The 14,717-nt window shown below is 40.3% G+C and overlaps 1 protein-coding gene across 3 annotated transcripts in view; it reads left to right on the top strand.

Moving 5' to 3' along the window:
• The window catches only part of ASPH (aspartate beta-hydroxylase), a 200,603-nt gene that overhangs the window by 65,097 nt on the left and 120,789 nt on the right, over positions 1–14,717 (top strand). For all 3 annotated transcript variants that reach the window (XM_045861467.1, XM_045861466.1, XM_045861468.1), the window contains 6 exons: positions 1,516–1,590; positions 5,389–5,514; positions 8,243–8,275; positions 9,297–9,353; positions 9,857–9,907; positions 10,354–10,386. In XM_045861467.1, the coding sequence (XP_045717423.1) occupies positions 1,516–1,590; positions 5,389–5,514; positions 8,243–8,275; positions 9,297–9,353; positions 9,857–9,907; positions 10,354–10,386 (375 nt within the window). The remainder of the gene's footprint in view (positions 1–1,515; positions 1,591–5,388; positions 5,515–8,242; positions 8,276–9,296; positions 9,354–9,856; positions 9,908–10,353; positions 10,387–14,717) is intronic.

The following is a 14,717-nucleotide window of genomic DNA, read 5'->3' as shown; positions in this document are numbered from 1 at the left end:
CCTCTCATTAAAACACGGTAAAATAATCCCCCCTTTTCATCCCTAGAGTCTTTTCACTCTGCTTTCCAGTCCCTCTCCTTGCTGTACTAGCCGGACCTCTGAAAGAAGAATCTGGAGTTGCTTTTTTGCTTTCTTTTCCAATCTTTCACTCACCTCAGTCTGGCCTCTGCCTCTGCCTGTCCTCCAGGGGCAAGCAGGGGCGTCACAGGATCAGTGGACCGCTTAAACAGCCTGCTGCACCCCCAAGTTCCAACGGTGCTGAAGCAGAGGAGTCTGGAGGGGCATGTGAGGGCTGGATGGTGGAGGTCTTGTATTCTGTTCCAGAGAGCTTGGATTTTCATAGCTTCCAGCAAAGGAAGCCATGAAAAGGTTAAGCAAAGGAGCAGAGTGCCACTCGCCACTTCTCCTTACTCTACAATGTTCTCTGAAAGCTGTAAAACTGGGGATCCAGTTAGGAAGCTGTCGTGGGCACTGGGAGAGATGATGAGGGAAGAATAGAGATGGGCAGGCTCTACTGTGATTATAAGAGACACTGTATTTAAAAATGGTTTGTGAAATATAAACATCTACACAAATAGGCACTTATTTCTGTGCTTCAGAAATGGTTTTGTATTGTGACTAGCAAAATAGAGTCTTGAACTTTTACCTATATGAAGTTCCAATAAACTTAACTGTTTTTGTCATTGAAAATTAGCCAATGTCACTGGCACTGCTTTCTATTTACTGAACATAGATGATATTCGTTAGAACATTTATAGTAGTGCTAGTGAATCATAGCTTCCGGTTTGTTCTGTGATGTTGCAATATACTTGATAATCCGATAAGCACCACAGTGGTGTCGGAATCTCATTGCTACTGCTCACTTTTATAATGAACATCTTGGATCTCTGAACTGACTGTCACATCAGATGGGGTTCTCCAAAGCTGAAAGGACGGTCACTTATGAAGTAAGGTCTACTCATGATTCCTGGCAACTTCTGGGAGTGGTCAGCCCCCCGAGACCATCGCAGTTCCCATACCAGCCGGGGCCGGTCTCCTGACTGTCAGGGAGACATATACATTAATGTATACCGCATTGACTGTGTACGCTAATGTATACTGACCTTGCCTTACACATTTTTATCTTTATTTCCCTGCACTTTTCTTTCTGAAAGCTTTGCCCTCCCCACTTTCTTTATTCTGTCATTAGTGTGGATTTTGTTCATTACAAACTGAAATAATTTTGCTCTGAGTAAGGTATTTTTTTAAAGAAAAATCTGAAACCAAATTAGACTTCCTATTGTAAAATCTTATGAAGTCTTTTAAAATTTATATCTGCTGTCAAAGTAAAATTAATTTTAAATAGCTACCATATTTGCCAACGTAGGGGAAAAAAGCGGTCAATCAATATGAAAAGTATGCATAGTCGATTAGCCCGATATATTTATTTCACTCTATACACATGGATTCCATATATCAGGTTCTACACTGATGTCTAGATCTTTCCTACTTAGTTATGTTTTGTAATTATTTTAGGACCTCAGCATATCGAAGATGAAATACAAGATGAAATTCATTCCCCTCTCCATGAAACAGTATACACAGAACATGGTATGAATTAAAATCTGTTTTTTAATGCATTACTAACATAATGAAATGATTGAATGACTTGAACATTATTTTAAAATTTAAATAATAATTGAGTTTTTTAAGTTATTGAAAAATATTTTTGATATTTTTTCAATAATTTGATACCACTGAACTTGCTTTACCCCACCTTACTGTTAAGGAACTTCTTGCTTACATCTAAGAAAGAAATGGTAGGAATACGTGGGAATAAACAAGTGGATACCAATAGCACATCAAGAACAGATGGCGGGGGCCGGGAGGAAGGAAATAGGACACAGCCAGCTCACTGCTAGGGGCTTTTGGGTGTGGTCGCTGACTGTCACAGTTCCCTGCTTGGTGGGTCACCGCAGCACGATGGGCAGCTTTGAATTAGGTGGGCCGTGTTACCAGAGAGGAAATAAACACTTTCCCAGTGCTTACATCTAAAAACTTTCTAATGTGAACTTCCGTACAGAAAATGGGAAATGATACTCTAGAAACCAGTGTTTTAGGATTTTGTGAGACTGGTTCTTGAGGCATCCCTTGGTCAAAGCAGAGAGTAAACCCCCCAAGTGTAACTGACAAAGAGATTTTGAAGGGGCAGAACATGTGATAGCCTGGTAGTTCCAATGGTTTGTTGTGAGCTAAAGGTAATCCTAAAAGAAAAAAAATTGTTTCTTTAAAACAAACAATTCTCCTCATTTAAATCATCTTTTGGCAGGCCTAGTAAACTGTCCTTTCCAGTCAGATGTTTGGGGGTTAAGGGTAGAGCGCCCCATCTGGTTCCCTCGGTTCTGGTTGGGAGATAAGCCTTTGCCGAGCTGTAGGTCTTTGCCATTGGCTGCCAGGACTCCAGGAGCCTGTGTCCTTTCATTACTGGTTTCATCTCAGCTAGGAAAGTGCGCCTGCGTGTGCATCTGCCTTTTCTGCATCTCGTTTTAGACAAAGAGGATGAAGCCAGAGTAAGTGATTTTGACCTAATGAGGTAAGGGCTGCGATTATGAAACACAGGATGCCGCGTGGGGCTTGCTCACGTCGTGAGGTTAGCTCAGCTTCCCGAGGAAGCGATGTTTTGATTTAGGAGCTGAACATGGTGTAGTGCCTCGCCAGGAACGTGTTGTCAGCAGGTATTTTAAGTAAAGGACATACGTGAAGAAAGTCCACAAGCTAAAGCGGATCACAGAGGAGTTTAGGATGGCTGGCACATGGGGGACGTAGGTGGAGAGTGATGAGGGGGAGAATATTTTTGCTTGATTCTAAGTCACTGGAACCATCGGAGGGTGTTGAGTGTTGTGCACTCTGTCTGCAGTGCGAAGAGTGGGTGGGAGGGACGTCAGAGGGGAGGTGGTACTGGTGGCCCAAAGGTGGGGAGGGAGAAAGTGGAAAGGCTCGGTAGACATTGAGGTGGGCAGATGTAGGAATTCAGATGGGAGGGGGAGAAATCAAGTCTAGCCCCTGTGTTTTTGACACAAGCCTTTATCTTGGAGCTGTTCTGGTCATTATCAAGACTTTCTCTTTAGAAGATCACAGAGGCCATGGCTTTAAATGTTACTTGTATCACTTTTGAATATACGTCTGCAGCCCTGATCTCCCATCTGAGCTCCTGGTTTATCCAGGTGCATACTTACCTCCATTTGTGTGTGTTTTTGTGTATCTTAGATTTAAATTGCACCTAAAGCTGAATTCCTGATTCCTCTCCATCTCCAGCCCTCCTGCTGCATTCCCTCCTAATATATATTTGCTCTTATTTCAGTCTTACATTTTAGTTAATAGTCTCCTTATCCACTCAGTTGCCTCAGCTAAAAACCTGTGAGTGTTCCTTGATTTCCCTCTGCTCTTCTCCCCCCACATATAACCCATGAGCAGGTCCTGTCGACTTTGCCTCCAGCACGTGTCTGGACTCTGCAGCGTGTCAGATGTCACCGCCGCCTCTTGCCGTGACCACTTCAGTGGTATCCCGCTGGGTCCCTGTTTCCATCCGTGCTCCTCTGCTCCCTGTGTTCGATGGGGCCTGGCCTGCTGTGCCCATCTGGGCCTGGCCTCTCTCTCCCTCAGTCACTTTCTCTAGCCCAGCTGGCCGTGTCTCCCTTGTCATTGCAAACCTATCCCTGCCTTGGGCCTTTGCACTTGTTACATCTTGTGCTGGGGTCAGGGGGGTGGGTGTGAAAGAGAGAGACAGAGAGATCCAGTTTCCTGTCTTAGCAGACCAGACGTGACCTCCCAAACCACTGTCTCTGAAGTAGACTCTCTTCCCCATCACTCTGTGTTTCATTGTTGGGGTCGAGTCTTCCAGCTACCATCTTATAGCTGTGCCTTAAGAGTCTCTCATGGCCTTCATCCTTCAAAGTGGGGTGTTGTGGCTGCAGAGGGCTCAGCAGTACCCTGAGTCTAGTGAGCCCTGAGGATGCTGGTTTTTCCATCAGACTGTCACTGTCAGGGCGGTGGGCACTCACGGATTGTGGATGAGGTTTGGCTGAGAGAGGTAAATCCTGCTCATGTAAAAAGCATCAAATTATACTGGATAAAATGAGAGAAAGGGAAAGGAATATGGTAGTAAGATAAAGAATCATGAAATTACTGACAGGAATGATAATCAGTAATTGATATCCTGAGCAACAAAATCCTGAAATGAGGAAAAACAATATAGCAGGCTATGATGAGAATGCAGAAAACATGAACAGCATTGACATAAATGGGCCTACATAATTCAGTAAGTCCTGAGAGCCTCACCATGCCTCATTAATAGTAACAAAGGGCATCTTGCAGTCTTGGGGTAGAGTTCTGTAGCAGTAGAAGTAGTAGTATTGTTGTTACTGTGATGAGCATGATGTTTGAAGTGATAACAATAGTACAACAACACTTAAATACTTGTGGGCCAGGCATCTTTCTAAGTGCTTTAATCCTTACAACAATGCTCTGAGTAGGTACTCTTATTTCCTCTTTATGAAAGAGAAATTTTAGGCACAAAGGAGTTAAGTAACTTTCTCAGGGTGGCACAGCTGGTGTGGAAGAACCTAAATCTGGGACCATACATTCCAGACCCCACAACCCTAACCACCATACCACACTGCACAGCAAAGTCTTGTTCACTGGAGCTCTCTGGTGAGAGTGAGAGCATTACATATAGGACATACTCTGCTTGAAGACACATCAAGGTACTCTGGGGAGAATTCTTTCACACCACAGTGACCATCTATATCGTGCTGCACTGGAATAAGGCAGCATTTCCAACAGCTACACAAAAGAACAATATAGTATATGATAAAAGCCTTAGAAAAGGACACAGGCATCTTTGCAATACTTAAAGACTGTAACATAGGAACCTTTAGAAACAAAGTATAATCCAGGAGACCCAATACAGATGATCTAACATATGGTTTAGGCAAGTGGCTGCCCATTGCAATACAATGTGAATGCAGAGTTATTTAAAATTGTTACATGGAATTTTATGTGAATTCTCAATGAAAGGTCACTAACTTTCTCTTTGATCTAATTAAAGAGAAAAATATATTAATATTTATGAATTCACTTATTTATTCATTAAATATTTATTGGGCACTTCTTGTGGTGGGCATGGCCCTGGGTGCTGGGCATACGTAGTGAACAAAATATATGAGGCTCTTCACCTTACTGGGTTCATGGTCTCGTGAGAGAAGACCTACCCACCCCCCGCAGGTGGGCCAGCACTTGGCCAGAGTGAGAACAGAGCTTCGGAGTGGGCACCAGCATGTGCAGTGTCTGTTGGCTGCTGTGGAGCCCCTGCTGTACACCTGTGCCTCTTTGTTCATTGTCATTTCCAAGGAGAAGACTTACAACAAGAGGAGGATGGACCAACAAGAGAACAGCAACCAGAAGATGATGATTTCCTTGTAGGAAGCGATATGGACGATAGATTTGAGTCCCTGGAAACTGGAACACTTCAGGAAGGTAGGACATTTTTTGTTTTTTTGGCTTTCAGAATAAAATACAATAGGCAGTGTGTAATTAAAATTACTTAAGTTTTTCTTTAACATCTTTAAAGCCAATATTTAACTTTTATGTACAGTTTTTTAAGTTGAAGCTAAAATTTTCAACTGAAATGTTTTTTCCCCTAAAATAAATAGGTATCCTAATTTTGATTGAAAGCATTTTTAGGGAAACTCAGAACATATAAATTTCTTATACAATGTAAGTGAAATAAATACTTTAGCCCATTATTTTATTGTTCTCTCTAGAGTGCCATGGGTTATAAAAAATTCAAGCAACTGATAAAATATTTGCTTGATAACCTATCACAGGCTCTTGTTCTGCTATAAACTCTGTAACTACAGTGAGTGGAACACAATTCTTAGACTTTATACTAGGGATTGGCAAACTTTTTCTGTAAACAGCCAGAAGGTCGATACTTTGGTCTTTGCAGACCACGTAGCCTCTGTCAGAACCATCCAGCTCTGCCGCCGCAGTGCAGACACAGCCCTGGATGATTCTGGAGTGGGTATTTATGGCTGTGTTGCAGTAGAAGTTTATCACAAAACCAGGAGGCAGGATTGATCTGGGCTATAGGCCATAGTTGACATTTCTTGTGTTTCAGTGTTTTATTTTATTAATTTCTTTGTAAAGATTTTATTTATATATTTTTAGGGAGGGGAAGGGAGGGAGAAAGGGGGGAGAGAAACATCGATGTATGAGAGAGACATCCATTGGTTGCCTCTCGCATGCCCCCAACCATGGGCCTGGTTCTCAACCCAGGCACATGCCCTAACTGGGAATTGAACTGGTGGCATTTTGCTTTGCAAGAGGACACCCAACCCACTGAGCCACACCAATCAGGGCTATTTTTTTAAAAAAAATTTAAATTAAGTTCATTGAGGTGACATTCATTAATAAATGTACAGATTTGAAGTGTACAGTTCTTTCTATAATACGTCATCTGTATATTGTATTTGTATTGTGTGCCCACCACCCAAAGTCAAATCTTCCTCTGTCACCATGTATTTGACCCTCTTTACCCGTTACTACCCCCATCTCCATCTCCCATCCCTCTGGTACCCACCACACTGTGGTCTGGGTCTGCGAGTTTCTGTTTTTCTTATTCATTTGTTGTCTTCCGTTTTATGTCCCACATGAATAAAATCATATGGTTCTTGACTTTTTCTCTCTGACTTACTTTGCTTAGCATGATCCTCTCAAGATTCTCCTATGTTGTTACAGATGATATATGTTATCTTTTCTTATGGCCGATTAGTGTATAGGTGCCACATCTTCTTTAGCCAGCCATCTGTCAAGGGCCACCGTGAATAAGGCTGCAGCAAACATGGGGTCTTCTGGGTACCTGTGTGTCAGTTGAGTAGTTTACCTGGGATCATGTGCAATAGCCAAGTTATAGTTATTGACTATTGATATACAGAAAGGCAGTTTTTTGTGATAAAAACTCTTTATATTTTTGTGCTCTGCTCTGCTTTAATATGAGACTACCATGATTATTAGAAGCCTTGTTAAATAAGTACAAATGCTCTCTTCTTATGACATCTCTCTCTTTTGTTAAAGTAGTCCTTTAAGACCTTGATGAATTCTTAGAAGATTTTAAGCTGCAAGTTTTGTACTCTGATTAATTTATGTCATTTTATTTAAAATATGCATATGTAAGTGATAATTTTATATTTAAAATGAATACTAATGCAACGTTCTTTTGAAGATGCATGTTTCATTTTTAAAGAGTCATAAAAGGAAGCAAGCCTATGTGGAAGCTGGGGAAATGTTAACCACATCACACAACATGTCCCACCCCGTCGTGATGATCAGTCCTTGGCAGAGTTGCCTCAGGACCCGTGTAGCAACATGGCACCACAGGCCACACAGGATCTAGACCAGAGGTCCCTGGCAGGGCTCAGGGATTAGCTAAGTCTAAACCAAGTTCAGAGAAATAGACAGAGCTATGAGAAACAGGCAGTAGGTCAGCCCACAGTGCCTGTAAAGGTAGAATGGTCCTGGGCCATAGGGTCGTGGATCCAGAGAGGGAACTTCTTATGAACAAGTCCACTAGGGTGACCGATAGCCCTACAAATAGTTTTGATCCTGGGCACAATGGAGATCACCTAGAGAGCTTGTAAAAGAATACGTGTGACCCACCCAAGACAAAGTGAATTGGAATGTTTAGGGACTGAGGCCCCGAAGTGGGTAACCGTAAAGGTATTGCAGATGATATTACAGTGCAGCCAGCCTTGGGCAGAAGTGTGGGGAGGTTGTTTATGTGCCATGTGTCTCCACTTACATCCCACCCAGCTGTGTATTCCCAGCTGTAGGCAGGACACTTTTGTCCTGGAGAGTAGAACGCTGCAGTGGAATCTGAGGTAGATCAGAAATACACCCTTTTCTGGGTCCAGCCTTTGTCACTGTTACTCTGCCTAAATCACCCTCTCTCTAGCCCAGGCTGTGGTGTCTGTCAGCCTCGAGGGGGTATTGAATGGATCAAAGAGAGTGCGGGAATCATTTCTAAATGTAGTTCTAGTGAAAGATAGTGTTTGGCAGACATTTAATTGATGTTTCATATTTGATTTTAATAGTTCTTTACTTTCAAAATGAAATCAATGGCAATAGGGTCAGAAGATACATATACAGTATATTACATGCCACTTTATGAAATAGCAATATTGATTTAATGTTACTTTTTTTCTAGAAACTAAAGATAGTTACCATGCAGAAGAGACAGGTAAGATTTCAATTTAATATTCTTTTTTGATTAGAATGGGTCTTTTACTATAAAAGGGCATTGAGAGAGAAAACATTATCTATCACCCTTTATTAATAATACATTATACTTAATATGTTAAATATATAATATATACTTAATGATTGTTTTGTACAGTAGATCATAGTTATGTATGTATGCATACATATTTACATCTTTGTATAGTTTTTGTGATTTTTGAAGTTTCCTTCCTGAGGATAAGTGCCTAGTAGTGGAATTACTAGGTCAAAGACACAGTGGAATTTCACATTTTGTGGTCTTAAATTACAAAGTCAGTGAAAGGTCAGCATTATGTATTGCCCCATGCATGTGTCCCCAGAAGGCATGGCCGCACTGAGGATGGACACATCGTCTCTCAGGATGAGCCTATGCTGTTGTCCAGTCTCCTCCCAGTGCTGGAGTGGGTCCTTCTTTCTGTGCTGAGGGACCATGTGATATGGACGGCTGGCATTCAGCAGCCATACCATTTCAACAATGTGTATCTGCAAACACCAAACTTATGTTGCAGCCTGGGAGTACTCAGGTACTGAGTCCAAGTGAGGGCCTGGAAATGGGGTGTGTTCTGGCTCAAGCTCCGTGGCAGGCGCTGGCTGAGTTGATGGGAGGAGGGCTCCCTGCGCTGCTCTTTCTGTCTGTCTGTCTGTCTCCCTCTGTCTTTGGGGAATTTAATATAGGATGTATTCTGTTTTTGTGTCAATCCATCCTATTTTGTTTTCTGAATATAGTTGAATTTGCATAAGCTAAATAGGCATATGGCTTCACTGTTTTTTAGTGGGGACTGTCTTATTTATCTTTGCATTAAGCATTTAGCACAGGTAGTACCTGTTTGTTCCATGAGTGAAAGTGAGTTTGAGCATCAGTAGGATTCAATTTTACATTTCTATCATTACTGTAAATTTTGCTGTTCCTGTTTTGAATATCAAGCATAATTCTTCTTCCTTGATATATATTTGTAATTTTCTAATTATTTCCTAATTTATAGCTTCACAGGTCTATAATCAGGATACAGAAGATATGATGTATAAACAGGAAGATTCAGGTTTGTGATGTGTTTTTATTCGAGATCTGTGGCCAAGGCCATTTTTATCCCTGGGTGAATGGTTGCTTCTGACTGAATGGAGTACTGTTTATGATACTCATAATATTTGTGGTTGCTTGGGTAGTTATAGAAATTTCTGGATATAGTTGAATGTTATAGGGGGAAATGAGGAAAAGAGGAGCTTTGTTTCTCAGATCCCCATTGGGATGCTGGTCTTCACAGACCAGACCAGAAGGAAATTTGGAAATGAGCGAGGCAGAAGGATGGGGTCAAGTCCGACTGGGCACGATGCTGGTACTGGCCCTTCTTGTCCTTTGGCTTAGACAGCAAATTATAGAACTTCATTTATCTTAAATTTTATTAAGTGATAGTAATAATATCTATCTTATACAGTTGTAAAGATTAGGATTTATTTTATAAATAATTTCAGAATGATGTCTAGTAATATGTTTGGTTTTTTCTTGGTTGACAAAGGGATATATATGTTTTTTCTTTTTTTTCAGATTCCAGTGAACCAGTAATAGATGATGATGAAAGAACATACCACGATGCAGGTATTAGATGAGTATTTTCACTAGATTTTAAACATTATTGAAGATTTACAGTTGCAATGCTTCATTAACATGGTGATTTTATTTTCAAGGAGACCAAGAAGAAATCTTAACACCTAATATAAAACTTTGTAACAATATTTCATTATTAAAAAAATATGAGGCTTTCATATTTCACCTCATCCACCACTGGCTCTACAGAAAACAGAATATTAATTCCCAACTCTTCTTTTGTGTATCTTGCTTTATGCCAGTTTGAGGAATTTGCATGAAAATAATTTTCCTGCCCTTTCCTCTAGTGTTTTTAGGCAGAGACATTATTCATTGACTGTGCAAACATTAATATTTAAAGAAATAGAATTCTGTATTTGAGATTGTGTTTTTTAGCTAAGAAATTATACACAACAACTCAACTAATACTTATTTTTATCCTATTCTTTTTTCTGCAGACGGTGTAACATACCAAGACCATGATCAACAAGGTGTGAGATGCTTCTTAAACTTAAGCCACCTACTTGTTTTAAAATATTCTCATAGTTCGACTGTATTTTATAGAGGATAACATTTTAAGCTGCAAAATCATAACTTAAAACATCCAAATGAATTGTAGTTTTCAAGGAATTTACTGGCGGATATTGTTTACCTATTTCATTGGTTTGCCATTACCTAAATAATTTCTTAAACTCATTGCAAGCTGCCTTAGGAAGCAGTTAAGAATTATTCAGGAAAACTTACCTCATTACTTTATAGGCATTGCAGTCCTTTGACTAAAATATATCTTGTGCTCAGAAAGCTATTTTAGTCCAACATCAACTACTCTAGCTGCTTCTGCAAATTTTGTCACCCACTCTGCAATGAAGATGACTGGTCTGCCAGTGTGAGAAAGGTGCAGAAGAATCTCACTGTAGGCTTAAAGGCCGCATGGAGAAAATAGTTCTGGTAAATTTGTGCCATGGGTAGCATCAGATTCACATTTAGGTAATTATAGCTCCTTTTATTGCAGGAGCACTTCCTGTGCTGTTTTATGAAGCTTCATGGAATAGATTATATTGTTGCTACTTCCCAGATGAGAAAAATAAGGTTCAGAAAATGAGACTAATATGCATAAGTTCATATGACTAAGTGTTTGTAGAGCTAGTGGTGTATCCTTTCTATTCCAGTATCTTCAAGGATAACTGTAGAAGGAAAGAAGTTAGTCAATATAACTCTGCATGTGAAGCAAGAAGGATAGAGAAATATATAGTGCTGAGTCAAATATGGAGAACTTTTCTGTGTGCAAGGTAGCTCTAGGGCATGGCATTCGTACATGAGTAATAAAGAGTCCTTACTTCAAGAAATTTGTCGTCTCACAATACTTGGTAAATCTTGATTGGAGAAAATTAAGAATGGCTTGCGGAGACCTGATAAACTAATTTCCTAAGTGTGTGTATTTAAAATTTAAGACTCTATCAAGATCACCCATCCACAGTGGCTGTTTGTATTAAGATGTAAATGATAACATTGGAAGAATCCTGGATTCTATTTTCAGGGACTATTTTTTTTTATGGGAAATGAAATAACTTGGCAACTATGATTACATTTATATTTTCTTTTCACTTTTGAATTTGAAAAAGAAAATAGAAATTTGGAAATTAAAAGCTGCATGCAGAGGTAGAATTTGAAGTCCTTTTCTAATTTCTGCCAGTCATTTTAGTGTTTTTCTCAATATGATGGAAAGAACATGCTGGAATGTAATTTACAGACTAGGTCTAGAGAATTTTAAAATTAAATGAAAAAAGTATAAAATTAGATAACATGCTAAAAAGATGTTCTAAAAATAAATGTATTTCCAAAGGCAGAATATCATAAAAAATATAATTTAAAATGTTAAGAATAATAAATATTACCTAAGTGATCAAAATTTGGTGAGATACTTTGGATTCCCTTGCTATAGAACATAAACTTTTTCAAACAAAATAGATCTAATAGAACACAGGATTATTCACTATGTGTTAAAAAGAATACCTTTGTAGAATTCAAGAACCAAACTAGGGAAACCAAGTGACTCTACATAAGTGAAACTGCAAGTAGGGTGAAAACAAAACTATTTTTAGTGGAAAAGAGATTACATTCTGTATTAAGTTCCCCCAACTCTAGAACCTGGAAAACCAGCAGCTTACTAAAGCTATAGAGGGAACCAGCTTTACACATTAAAAGTGCTGTAGAAAGCATCAAGCCTACATTGGATACACCTGAAAAGTGACGGTACAGTCTTAGCACCTAATGGACTCATTATTGTACACTACATATGTATTGAGAACATAAGTCCAAAACATAGAACATGGGAGCAGTACTAATAAGGAACACACACATGGTTCCTATTCCCATGGACTTTATATTTTACCAAGGGGGTAGAAATTACACAAACAATTTCAATTTAGTGTTGAGTTCCAGTGTGCTGAGGGCTGTGAGAATGAGTGCAGTGTGTAACAAGAGTACTCAGTAGAGACCCTACCTAGTTTGTGGACCAGGGAGCACTTCCCTGAAGTTGAGCTGCAGATGAGTGCAGTTGACAAAGAAAGAAGAAAGGTGACTCAAACGTAGTAGGAATGCTCTGAGGTGGGAAGATGTGTGTGGAGTGCAAAGGATAAGAAGAGAGACATGGGCTGAGGTTGTGAGACAGTCCTGGTCCAGACGATGTCTGGAGGTAGGTGAAAGATGTTCATCACTACACAAAATCACATCTGTATTTTGTAAAGATTGGTCAGTCTGATGTGTAGTAAGTTGACTGGAGAGAGACAGGAGTAGCTATGGGGAGACCATTTAGGAGGGTTATTGCAGTTATCCAAACCTGATCTTGCCCTGAGTCACATTGCTGCCAAATGAGGAGTCAAAGAAGGTTAGTTTCTAGAAAGAGATGTTCAGCAGTGCCCTGTGCTGCTGAGGACCTGCTCAAAGTGAGCACCAAAAAGGTGCATTCGGTCTAGTACTATAAAGGCCTCACAGGGACCTCAGCAAGAACTGTTTTCAATGGACAGAGATGAAAGTAGCTTACACAAGGGTGGTTGGTAGTGAAAGTGAAGGGAAGTGGGCAAAGCTGAGAAATACTGGAAGATAAAGTTGACAGGGTTTGATGTGTGGGTGTAGCTGGAGAGAGAACAGGGTGTCAGGAACCACATCCGCTGTTCTGCCCTGTGTATTTGATGGTGCTTTTTTCCTGAGTCAGGAGAGTGGAGATGAGGAACCGGAAGCCAGATGGTCCAGTCCGTACATGGTGAGACATCCAAGGGGCGATATCTAATAAGCTGATAGATGGAAGGCTTATTGGCTTCCTTAGATCTCAGAAGGAAGTCCAATTTGTGGTTGTGAGTTTGAGAATCGGGAGCAGGTATGTGGTAGTTGAAGCCGAAGTCCAAGATCATTGAGGAGAGAGGAGAGAATGGCAAGACAGGAAGTTCTGTGGCTGGACTTTGATAAAAGCCAATATTTTATGCCTGCTAAGAAAATGGTGAAACAATAAAGAAGATTGAGAAGGAGAAACAAAGTAATAAAAGGAGAATATGGTCACACTGAAGTCCAAATACAATAGTGTTTGAACAAGAAGGAGCTGCTAAGAGATCTAATGTGGTAAGGGTGGGAAAAGCCCACCAGATTCAATAAGGGGCTCATCTGTTCAGACTCATAGACACAGAGGAGAGGGGGCTATGGGGGTGGGTGAAAAAGGTGAAGGGGAACAAGAGGTACAAACTTGTGGTTATAAAATAAGTCATGAGGATATAATGCACAACATAGAGAATGTAGTCAACAGTATGGTAATAACTTTGTACAGTGGCACGTGGTTACTGGATTTATCGTGGTGGTCACTTTGTAAGGTTTATAAATGAAGAATCACTATGCAGTTCACCTGAAACTCATATAATATTGTATGTCAATATACTTTTTAAAAAATAGTATGTTTGTTGGTCTTAGAGGAGTCTTTTTCGGATGTGGTTGGACTAGAAGACAGATTGGAGTGGGTTGACAAGAGGAAGTGAGGAGATGAGACAGGAAATGTAAATGACTCTTTTATATTGTTGACACTATTACAGCTGTCCCCCATTTCCCCCCCTTTGCCCCTCTCCACCCAGTCCCCCTCCCCCTGCCTTCACCTCATTGTTGTCTGTGTGGGCTATGCATATACACATATATGTTCTGTGGCAAATCTCTCCCCCACACCTCCCTCCCCTCTAAAATCTGTCAGTCTGTTCCATGTATCCATGCCTCAGGTTTTAAAGAAATTAGGCTAAAATGGAGGAAAGAAAGAAGGCCAGGAAAAGCAGGCTCAAGAAAGGGCTTATCTTTTTAAGTTGGTAGAGAATTTATCATGTTTAAACACATGGTTCAGGGTGACAGAGTGAGCAAAACTCCTCTGCTCCTTCCTCTGAAAGCCACCAAAAGGACAGAAAATGATATATTAAAAATTATTGCTTACTCCATCCACTCCACCACTGAGAATGTCACAAAAACAGTAGGTGCTCACCCTGGCTAGTGTGGTTCAGTGAATTGAGTGCCAACCTGTGGACTGAAAGGTCACAGGTTCGATTCCCAGTCAGGGCACATGCCTGGGTTGCAGGCCAGGTCCCCAGTTGGGGGGTTGTGAGTAGCACCTGACTGATGTATCTCTTTCACATCAATGTTTCTCTCCCTTTTTCTCTCTCCCTTCCCTTCTCTTAAAAAAAAAGATAGTAGGTGCTCAATAAATTTTTTTATTAAATGGACAAAAAAAGAATAAATTGGTAATCCTGTTGGGAAAATAAGAAAGTTTGCTCTTAGTATACAAGAAAATTTGAAGAAT

Source organism: Phyllostomus hastatus, unplaced genomic scaffold (assembly GCF_019186645.2).
Source record: "Phyllostomus hastatus isolate PE091 unplaced genomic scaffold, TTU_PhHast_1.1 phas_scaffold_21, whole genome shotgun sequence".
In the NCBI taxonomy this organism is placed as follows: Eukaryota; Metazoa; Chordata; class Mammalia; order Chiroptera; family Phyllostomidae; genus Phyllostomus; species Phyllostomus hastatus.
The sequence above is the reverse complement of the archived record's forward strand: the minus strand, read 5'-3'. Positions and strand labels throughout refer to the sequence as shown.